The sequence below is a fragment of the Loxodonta africana genome, chromosome 3 (assembly GCF_030014295.1).
Source record: "Loxodonta africana isolate mLoxAfr1 chromosome 3, mLoxAfr1.hap2, whole genome shotgun sequence".
Lineage (NCBI taxonomy): Eukaryota > Metazoa > Chordata > Mammalia > Proboscidea > Elephantidae > Loxodonta > Loxodonta africana.
This window is the reverse complement of record NC_087344.1, coordinates 27,689,055-27,700,256: the sequence shown is the minus strand read 5'-3', so window position 1 is coordinate 27,700,256 and position 11,202 is coordinate 27,689,055. Positions and strand designations below refer to the sequence as shown.

The 11,202-nt window shown below is 42.7% G+C and overlaps 1 protein-coding gene across 1 annotated transcript in view; it reads right to left on the bottom strand.

The window, feature by feature from the left end:
- The window catches only part of LOC100654325 (zinc finger protein 883-like), a 59,346-nt gene that overhangs the window by 22,358 nt on the left and 25,786 nt on the right, over positions 1-11,202 (bottom strand). The window contains exon 4 of the mRNA XM_023552315.2: positions 150-300. Within this exon, the coding sequence (XP_023408083.1) occupies positions 150-300 (151 nt within the window). The remainder of the gene's footprint in view (positions 1-149; positions 301-11,202) is intronic.

Sequence of the window (11,202 nt, the reverse complement as noted above, 5' to 3'; positions counted from 1 at the left end):
TAAGAGTCTTCCTTTTTTTCTCTGATCCTCTACCAAATATTACATATATAAATATATACACATATATGCATATACATAAGTATGTAAAGTCATGACACCTTAGGATTTTCTCCTGAGACACTGTTTTCTCTTGTATGAATGACACTTACCTCAAATGTCTCCTCTGTTTTTTATGCGGATCTTTATTGCCATGCAATTTGGAGATTTCTCCTAATATGAAGGACCAGGTGTTTTTCTTCATGAATCGCACTAGTCTATGTTTGCTGGATAACTTTTCTCCATCGTTAAAGTTTTGAGAGACTGACCCAATAATTCAAGTTGAGGTTCACAATATGAAAAAGAAAAAAAAGGAATTATTAGGGAAAAAAAAGACTGCTATGAACCAAAAAAGACTTAGACTTAGCCAAATTTCACAGTTTCAGTACTTTGGCAATGGTTAAAAAGCAATTTGCTCAGAAATACTTCCATGAGGACTGGGAGTAACGGTGACATATATAGGTGTAATTAGGGGAGCTAAGTAGAAAGATACCAGACACAATAGACATGTAACATTAAAAAAGGAAAAAGATCTCCATGACCACAGGTTTGGAAGAATTGCTAAAGTCAGCAAAGTAAGCTCAGGTATCTGTAAAGTTGTATCCTCAGCCCATAAGAGATTTGTCTCAGTCATCTAGCACTGCTATAACAGAAATACCACAAGTGGATGGCTTTAACAAAGAGAAATTTATTCTCTCACAGTCTAGTAGGTTACAAGTTCAAATTCAGGGTGTCAGCTCCAGGGGAAAGCTTTCTCTCTTTGTCAGCTCTGGAAGAAGGTCCTGGTCCTAAATCTTCCCCTGGTCAAGGAGCTTCTCAGGCGCAGGAACCGCAGGTTCAAAGGATGCGCTCTGCTCCTGGTGCATTCTTGGTGGTATGAGGTCCCCACTCTCTGCTTGCTTCCCCTTCATCTCTTGAGATAAAAGGTGGTGCAGGCCACACCCCAGGGAAACTCCCTCCACATTGGATCAGGGATGTGGCCTGGGTAAGGGTGGTGTTACAATCCTACCCTAATCCTTTTTAACATAAAATTACTATCACAAAATGGAGGACAACCACACAACACTGGCAATCACGGCCTAATCAAGTAGATACACACATTTTTTGGGGGACATTCAATCCATGACAAGACTTTTTCTAACTGATTGATTCAAATGTAATTCCCTCTATGCCAGGGGCATAGTGAGGGTAATGAGCGCCCAGGGGCAATCTCTAAATTGTGCCCCACGCCAATTTCAAGATGAATGGATATTGATAGTGGTGATGTGTCAGTAGAAACACCTTCCCCCGTCTTGTCCCGCTGCCTCAGTCCGGTGCCTGTCATATTTGTGGCATCTCACAATGTCATTCCACACCTCACCTAGCGTCCTCCTGAACTTGCATCCTGGAGCAAATCCATACCCCCTGCCCCTCCTTGTTATGGCTCTGCTAAATGCAGGGCTGGTCCTTCAAAAATTTCTTGCTTTCCTGGTGCTCCCTGACCCAGCGGCCCTGGATGACTCCTATCTCCACTGTCCTTCCTTCTCATGGAAACTAAATGAGTATAGAAGACATGGTGGTCATGGAAAAATGCATATCGTGAGGGAAGACAGTGCAGAGCAAATAACATTTCCGAGACACTGAGCCAATACTTTCCTCTTGAGGGTCACTGAAGATGGACAGATGTGAGTTTATGTGCAGCAAAATAATCATATCAAACTTGTAATAAACACAGTAAGATTCTCCACAAGGTCCCAAAACACAAATCTTAGTGCCAATGCTAACACTTTGTGATGGTTAAGGTTGTGTGTCAATTTGGCTAGGCCATGATTCTCCGTAGTTTGGCAGTTATGATGTAGTCTGGCAGTTATGTAATGATGTATTCACTTAGGAAACCCTGGTGGCATAGTGGTTAAGTGCTACGGCTGCTAACCCTAAGGGTCAGCAGTTTGAATCTGCCAGGTGCTCCTTGGAAACTCTATGGGGCAGTTCTACTCTGTCCTATAGGTTCGCCATGCATCGGAATTGACTCAACGGCACTGGGTTTGCATTTGGTATTCACTTATGTAATGAGATCTGATATAATGTAATCACCTACATGATGAAATCTGCCATTAGCAGCTAATCAGATGAAAGGGTGCTTCCTTAGGGGTGTGGCCTGCATCCAATGGGCTTTCTGGCAAAGCTGGCTGGCTTTTGCTCCCTCTGGACCTGCATCTGACTCGTCATCATCTGACCTCTGGTTCTTGAGATCTGAGACAGTAGTCTCTCATCTTACCTACTAATCTTGGATTCATCAGCCTCTGCAGCCCATGAGCAAGCAGCCTGCCATATGACCTACTGATCTTGTATTCATCAGCCCCTGCAGCTATGTGAGTCGGGAGAAGCCTCTAGCCTGATGCCTAACCCATGGACTTAGGACTTTCCAGCCTCAACAACTGCATGAGCCATTTCCTTGATATAAATCTCTCTCTCTGTATATATATATATATATATACACACATCTATGCAGGCGTCACTAGTTTTACTTCTTTAGAGAATCCAGTCTAAGACATCTGGTACCAAAAGTGGTATGAATAATGAGAAGTATAAGGAAGCTGGTTGGTTTGTCCTACTTTTGCTAGATAAAGTGGTGAAAGAAAGAGATGAGCTCAGGGCTTCAGAGTTAAAGCTCAAGAGCCACATAAATGACCTCAAATATGCCCTTTCTGCACTGAAAGAAAATCTCATTTCTTGTAGTAACAACATATATGGACTTTCTGTCAAAGCTTCTTAGCTTTTGCTCACTTTAGATCCTGCATCTGGCTTGGTTCTTGGGACCTGAGTCATTGCCTGGGGCATCGCCTGAGGCAGACGCCTTACAAGACATTGCGGAATGTCCTCAAGACACATCACCACACCCATTTTTGCTTCTAGACCTATAACTAGACAACAGCACCCTACTCCTGGTACCAAATTCTGCCCTAGTCATCTAGGGTTGCTATAACAGAAATACTAGAAGTGGATGGTTTTATCAAAGAGAAGCTTCTTCTCTCACAGTCTACAAGTCTGAATTCAGGGCATCAGCTCCAGGGGATGGCTTTTTCTGTCAGCTCTGGAGGAAGGTAATTAATCTTCCTCTGGTCTAGGAGTTTCTCACAGGAACCTCGGGTCCAAAGGACGCGCTCTGCTCCCAGTGATGATTTCTTGGTGGTATGAGGTCCCCCATGTAACTCTGCTCACTTCTCTTTTATATCTCAAAAGAGATTGACTTAAGACACTCTAATCTTGTGGATCTCTTCAATATAACTGCCACTAATAAACATCATAGTGACAGGATTTACAACACATAGGGAAATCACATCACATGACAAAATGGTAGACAATCATACAATACTGGGAATCATGACCTAGCCAAGTTAACAGATATTTTTGGGGGGCAAAATTCAATCCATGACAGCCCACTAAGCACAGATTCTTCATTCAATGTTTTTGCTCAAAGGGTTGGGAAAGGATCTAATAGTTAATTTGGTTGGTTCGCTAAAGCATGAATTACGTGGTGGACTACACTAAATCAAACTGAAGTAGCAGACCTGCTTTGGTATAGTGTAGAAGAAGGTTCTCAAAGGCTTAGGGAAATTGGCATGTTAGAGTAGATTTATCAGGTTAGATCTAAAAACCCACACATGGAGTGCCTAGAGTACATACTTTTTACCACGACGGTGAGGAACAAATTTGTGAAGGGAGCCCCAGCATCCTTGAAGACTGCTGTGATTGCTGTTTTATGTAAGTGGGAACTCTCCTAACTGAATTAAGATGCCTAAATACAGTGGGGCTGATTGGACCCTGTGGTGGTAGGGGGCAAGTGGAAGCACTCAGTCGAGAAGGAGGAGGTGGGCATCGTTACCGTGATAGGCAGTGGAGTCAAACCAGTAATTAGAACAGTCTGACTCATATAGACTTATGGAATTGGCTACTTAGTTATGGTGTTCTTAGGCATGAAACAGGTGGGAAATCTACTAAATATTTACTTGATATGTACAAGTGGAAGAATTCTAGGTCAAGTGAATGGCAGTCTAATTTGAATTGCCAGAACAGTCATGGCCCCTCAATGAAATCCCTGACCTAAGCCAGATTACTGACCCACAACCCCTTGAATAAAGGGGAGGCCACGTCCCCTTCAGGAAGGACCACACTGCACTTCTATAAATTCATACTGTTAATCTTTCTTCCAGCCTACCTCAAAGGGATCTATGGCCTTTTAAAAGAGTTACTGTTTATTGGGGAAAAGGAAATAATCAGACTTTTAGGGGAATACTGGATACTGACTCTGAACTGATACTAATTCCAGGAGACCCAAAACGTCACTGTGGCCCTCCAGTCAGAGTTGGGGCATATGGAGGCCTGGTTATTAAAGGTGTCTTCATTCATGTCCATCTCACACTGGGCTCTGTGGTTTCCTGAACCCATCCTATAGTGTTTCCCCCAGTTCCAAAATGCATAATTAGTATAGATGTACTCAGCAGCTAGCAGAATTCCCACATTGGATCTCTAACAAGTGGAGTAAGGGCTATTATGGTAGGAAAAGCCAAGTGGGAGCCATTAGAACTGCCCCCACGTAATACAACAGTAAACCAAAAGCAATACTGTATTCTCCAAATTTTCCCTTCCACAAGATGTTACACTGGTCTGTTACACTGATGACATTATGCTGATTGGACTTGCTTAGGAAGAAGTGTCAATGAATCTGGACTTATTAGTAAAACATTTGCATGGTAGAGGGTGGGAAATTAATCTGACAAAAATTCAGGTGCCTTCCACCCCAGTGAAATTTCTAGGGTCCCAGTGGTGCTGGGCATGTTATGATATTCCTTCTAAAGTGAAGAATCAATGTCCTTGCAGACTAAATTATGACATACAGCTGGTGAGTTGATGTAGCCCTGAGGTAGACAACTGAAGGTGTATTGCTGGCCTTGTCAGCTGAAGGCAAATTGCTTCTGGTGGTCCTATGAAGCAGGTATGGAGAAAAAGGCATTAGCCAGATCAATAGCTGCATACTAGGAACCATGAGATGTATTAATTCACTCAAGCAATGAAACCACATCTGGAACAGCAGATGCCACTGGAGTCACCACCTGGTTAAGTTTTCAATAATCCACTGTCATTCTTCAAGATCCATCTGTTTTTTGCACAGGCCAAATAGGCAAGTTGAATGGGGATGTGGTGGGAATCACCACCCCTACATCCTTCAAGCCCTTGATGGCGGCAATAATCTCTGCAATCCCTCCAGGAATGTGGTATTGCTTTTGGTTTACTGTTTTACTGGGTAAGGCAGTTCTAATGGCTTCTACTTGGCTTTTCCTACTATAACAGCCTTTATACCACTTGTCATGGATCCAATGTGTGGGTTCTGCCATTTGCTGAACATATCTATTTCAATTATACATTCTGGAACTGGGGAAATCATTACAGGATGGGTTCGGGGACCCACTGGAACTACTGTGAGATGAACATGAGTTAAGACTCCATTAATAACCTGCCCCATAAGCCCCCACTCTGACTGGTGGGCCACACTGACATTTTGGGTCTCCTGGAATTAGTGTCAGTTCAGAGCCAGTATCCAATAATCCCTAGAAAGTCTCATTATTTCCTTTTCCTCAATGAACAGTCACACTCATAAAAGGCTGTAGATCCTCTTGGGGAAGGCTGGGTGAAAGACTGACAGCGTAAGTTTTTTGGCAGTGTATTGGAGACGTTCCTCAAGGGAACCTGGCTTCCTCTTCATTCAAGAGACTGTGATTCTTTAAATTCGCTCAAGTTTGGGAACAAACTGAGGTGCTGTGACACTATTCTGGCGATTCAAGTCAGACTGCAGTTCACTTGACCTAGAATTCACTTGCTTGTACATGTCAAGAAAATATTTAATTTCCTATCTATTTCACTTCAAGGGACACCGTGACTAACTAGGCAATGCCATAAGTCCATACCAGTCAGACTATTCTGATTACTGCTTCAATTCCACTGTCCATTACAGTAACCACGCCCACCCTGTCTTTGTTGATTGAGTACTGCCACTTGGCCCCTACCACCATGGGGTCAAATCAACCCCATTGTAGTTAGGTGTCTTAATCAGTTATGGCAAATCTGGCTTACACAAAACAGCTATCACAGCAGTCTTCAAGGATGCTGGGGCTCCCTCCACAATTTGTTACTCACCTTTGTGGTAAAGGAGCCCTGGTGGCACAGTAGTTAAGAGCTCAGCAGTTAACCAAAAGGTCTGCAGTTCGAATCCACCAGCTGCTCCTTGAAAACCCTATGGGCCAGTTCTACTCTGTCCTATAGGGTTGCTATCAGTTGGAATCGACTCGACAGCAGTGGGTTATTGTGGTAAAAGGTATGTCCTCTGGGCACTCTGTGTATGGGTCTGTGGGTCTAGCTTGATAAATCCACTCTTAGCATGCCTATTTCCCTAAGCCTTTGGATACCTTCTTCTACAATATACCAGGCAGGCCTGGTACTTCAACTTGAATAGTGTAGGCTACCAAGCAATCCATGCTTCAGCGAATCAACCAAATAAACTATTAATTTAGGTTCTTGCCTAACCTTTTGAGCTGAAACACTGAATGAAGATTCTGTGCTTAACGGGACCATATCAATAAACTCAGACTGATCTATTTTTATGTTCCTTGCAACTTTATCCCATACCCTTAACAGCCATTCTCACATATATTCCCCAGATTTCTGTTTGTACATGTCAGAAAAATCAAGCAGTTCTTTTAGAGTGCAGCGTACTTCTTCCTGGGTCACACTTTGTACTTCACTTTGTACTTTGGGGCTTGCAGGGACTTAATTCTAGTTATAAGTCTAAAAACCAAAATCGGTGGTGGGTATGTGTTTTGAGAATATTCAGCATTGTTTGTAAGGCATTTGCTTCATGCAATGCCCCAGGTAACGACTCAGAAAAGGCTCTTTAGACACAGCTGGGTTAATCTCATTAGATGGGGGTGGAGGGGCTAATGATTTTACTGAGGAGGGTGGCTTAGCAGAGAAAGATGGAGTAATTGCTTCGGATGGGAATGAGAGGGCTAGTTCTGCTGGAAGGAGTGATTCAACAGAATTTAGGGTTTCAGTGTCTCCAGCTTCCTGATTATCTGTCCATATGTCTCCATCCCAACTTTCAGGATCCCATTTCTTCTCAACAAATGCTTTCACATTAATTTCAGACCCTCTGGAGATTGGCAATTGAGTTAGCATTGTAATTCAGCCACTCATACAATAAGACTCTGGGTTTGGTTTTTGGCAGTATCAACTCTGTTACTACAATAAGGCTTTCATTCAAGGCACAAGTGGAAAGATCGAGGTCGTTTATGTGGCACTTGAGCTCTGACTCTGAAGCTCTGAGGTCATCTTTTTTTTACCAGTTTGTCTAACAAAAGTGGGACCAACCAGCTTCCTTATACTTCTCATTATGACAAAATTGTAGAAAGGTATCACACATGTGATCACCCAGAGCCTCGTCTTTCACCAATACCTGATCTAACGGTGGTGATATTTTACATATTTGTATTGCCACCTCACACCATGGATTAGCAGTGTCCTTTTTACTACTGAACGTAGAGTCATTGACATCTCTAAGACTAACCAGACTAAAGCTAAGTTAGAAAATTCATTCTTACGATTTTGTTTCTCTAGAAACACTCTCAGTACCAAATGTCTTAGGCTGGGTTCTCCAGAGAAGCAAAACCTATAAAATGTTTATATATCTATACAAAAAAAAAATCCTGCAGCCGTCCAGTCGATTCCGACTCATAGCAACCCTATAAGACAGAGTAGAATTGCCCCACAGAGTTTCCAAGGAGCGCCTAGTGGATTTGAACTTAACCACTATGCCACCAGGGCTTCCCATATATCTATATAAAGAGATTTATATTAAGGAAACGGCCCATGCAGTTGTGGAGGCTGGAATGTTCCAAATCTGTAGATTAGGCTGGAGGCTTCTCTTGATTCACTAAGCCGCAGAGGCTGGTGAACCCAAGACTGGCAGGTCAGACAGCAGGGCTCTTGCTCACAGGTTGTGAAGACCAACGAATACCCAGATCAGCAGGCAAAATTGCAGGTAAGCTGCTAGCTCAACTCCCAAGAAGTGGAGGTCAGATGAACAGGAGCTAGCCGGAGGATCCAAAGCGAGCAAAAGCCCTCAAGCTTTGCCAGAGACTCCACTTACGTTCGATACAGAACAAATCTCCAAGGAAACTCCTTTTCCGCTGATTGGCTAATCACAACAGATCCCATCAAGGAGGTGACCACATTATATCAAATCTCATCATGGAAGTGATCACAACATCATTAAAAAAAAAAAAAAAAAAGACTGCCAAACTACATCATAACTGTCAAATCACTGAGAGTCATGGCCCAGCCAAGATGACACACAACCTTAATGATCACAAGCCACTTACTCTGTATGTGGATCTGGCTTCCCTGCATGCAATGCTTCTGCCAAAACTACTGTCCATGGACTTACAGAATGCCCTGTCCACCATCATGGTATCCCACACAGCATTGCCTCAGATCAAGCGGCCCACTTCTCAGCAAATGAAGTGCAGCAATGGGCCCACGTTCATGGATTTCCTTGGTCTTACCATGTTCCCCATCATCCTTAAGCAGTTGGGTTGACAGAACAGTTTAAAGACATAATTACGGTGCCAGCTAGGTGGCAATACCGTGCAGGATGGCAAGGTTGGGGCAATGTTCTCCAGGAGGCTGTATATGCTCTAAACCAGTGTCCAATATATGGTGCTATTTCTCCCATAGCAAGCATTCACGGGTCCAGGAATCAAGGGATGGAAATGGGAATGGCACCACTCACTAATATCCTTAGTGACCCACTCACAAAATATCTGCTTCCTGTCCTCATCACCCTATGCTTTGCAGGTCTAGAGGTCTCGTATTACTTCCAAAGGCAGGAATGCTCCTACCAGGAGACGCAACCCTGATTCCACTGAAGTGAAAGTTATGAATGTCACCCGGGCACTTTGGGGTCCTCATGCCTCTGGATCAACAGGCAAAGGAGGGAGATACTGTATTGGCTGGTGTGACTGATCCTGATTATCAACTTAAATTGGACTGATATCACATAATGGAGGTAAAGAAGAATATGTCTGGAATACAGGAGATCCCTTAGGGTGTCTCTTAGTACTACCATGCCTAATGATTAAAGTCAATGGAAAACTGTTGTTGTTAGATGCCAGTGAGTTGGTTCCAACTCATAATGACTCTACGTACAACAGAATGAAACACTGCCCAATCCTGTCCCATCCTTACAATACTTGTTAGGCTTAAGCTCACTGTTGCAGTCACTGTGTCAATCCATCTCTTTGAGGGTCTTCCTCTTTTTTTGCTGACCCTCTACTTTACCAAGCATGATGTCCCTCTCCAGGGACTGATCCCTCCTGATAACATGTCCAAAGTATGTGAGACGTAGTCTCATTACCCTTGCTTCTAATGAGCATTCTGGTTGAACTTCTTGCAAGACAGATTTGTTCCTTCTTTCAGCAGTCCATGGTATAGTCAATATTCTTCACAAATACCACAATTCAAAGGCATCAATTCTTCTTCCGTCCTCCTTATTCATCATCCAGCTTTTGCATGCATATGAGTCAATTGAAAACACCACAGCTTGGGTCAGGTGCACCTGGGTCTTCGGGGTGACATTTTTGCTTTTCAACACTTTAAAGAGGTCTTTAGCAGCAGATTTGCCTAAAGCAATGTGTCTTTTGATTTTTTGACTGCTGCTTCCATGGGTGTTGATTGTGGATCTGAGTAAAATAAAATCCCTGAGAACTTCACTCTTTTCTCCATTTATCATGATGTTGATTAGTGGTCCAGTTGTGAGGATTTTCATTTTATGTTGAGGTGGAATTCATACTGAAGGCTGTGGCCTTGATCTTCATCAGTAAGTGCTTCAAGTCCTCTTCACTTTCAGCAAGCAAGGTTGTGTCATCTGTATAACACAGGTTGTTAATGAGTCTTTCTCCAATCCTGATGCTGCGTTCCTCTTCGTATCGCCCAGCTTCTTGGATTATTTGCTCAACATACAGATTGAATAGGTATGGTGAAAGGATACAACCCTGATGCACACCTTTCCTGACTTTAAACCATGCATTATCTCCTTGCTCTGTTCGAACGACTGCCTCATGATCTATGTACAAGTTCCTCATGAGCACAATTAAGTGTTCTGGAATTCCCATTCTTCACAATGTTATCCATAATTTGTTATGATCCGCACAGTTGAATCCTTTGTACAGTCAATAAAACAAAGGTAAACGTCTTTCTGGTGTTCTCTGCTTTTAGTCAGGACCCATCTGACATCAGCAATGATATACCTGGTTCCAAGTCCTCTTCTGAATCCAGCTTGAATTTCTGGCAGTTTCTTGTCCATACACTGCCACAGCTGCTTTTGAATGATCTTCAGCAAAATTTTACTTGCGTGTGATCTTAATGACATTGTTCGGTAATTTCTGAATTCGGCTGGATCACCTTTCTTGGGAAGAGGCATAAATATGGATCTCTTCCAGTTAGTTGGCCAGGTTGCTGTCTTCCAAATTTCTTGGCATAGGCAGGTGAGCACTTCCAGCACTGCATCCATTTGTTGAAACATCTCAAATGGTACTCTGTCAATTCCTGGAACCTTGTTTTTTGCCAATGCCTTCAGTGCAGCTTGGACTTCTTCCTTCACTACCATCAGTTCCTGATCATATACTACCTCATGAAATGGTTGAATGTCGACCAATTCTTCTTGGTATAATGACTCTGTGTATTCCTTCCATCTTCTTTTGATGCTTTCTGCGTCATTTAATATTTTCCCTGTAGAATACTTCAATATTGCAACTCGAGACTTGAATTTTTTCTTCAGTTCTTTCAGTTTAAGAAATGTCGGGTGTGCGCTTCCCTTTTGGTTTTCTATCTCCAAGTCTTTGCTCATGTCATTATAATACTTTGTCTTCTGGAGCTTCCCTTTGAAACCTTCTGTTTAGCTCTTTTACTTCACCATTTTTTCCTTTTGCTTTAGCTACTCAATGTTCAAAAACAAGTTTCAGAGCCTCTTCTGACATCCATTTTGGACTTTCTTCCTTTGTCTTTTCAATAATCTCTTGCTTTCTTCATGTATGATGTCCTTGATGTCATTCCACAACTCATCTGGTCTTTGGT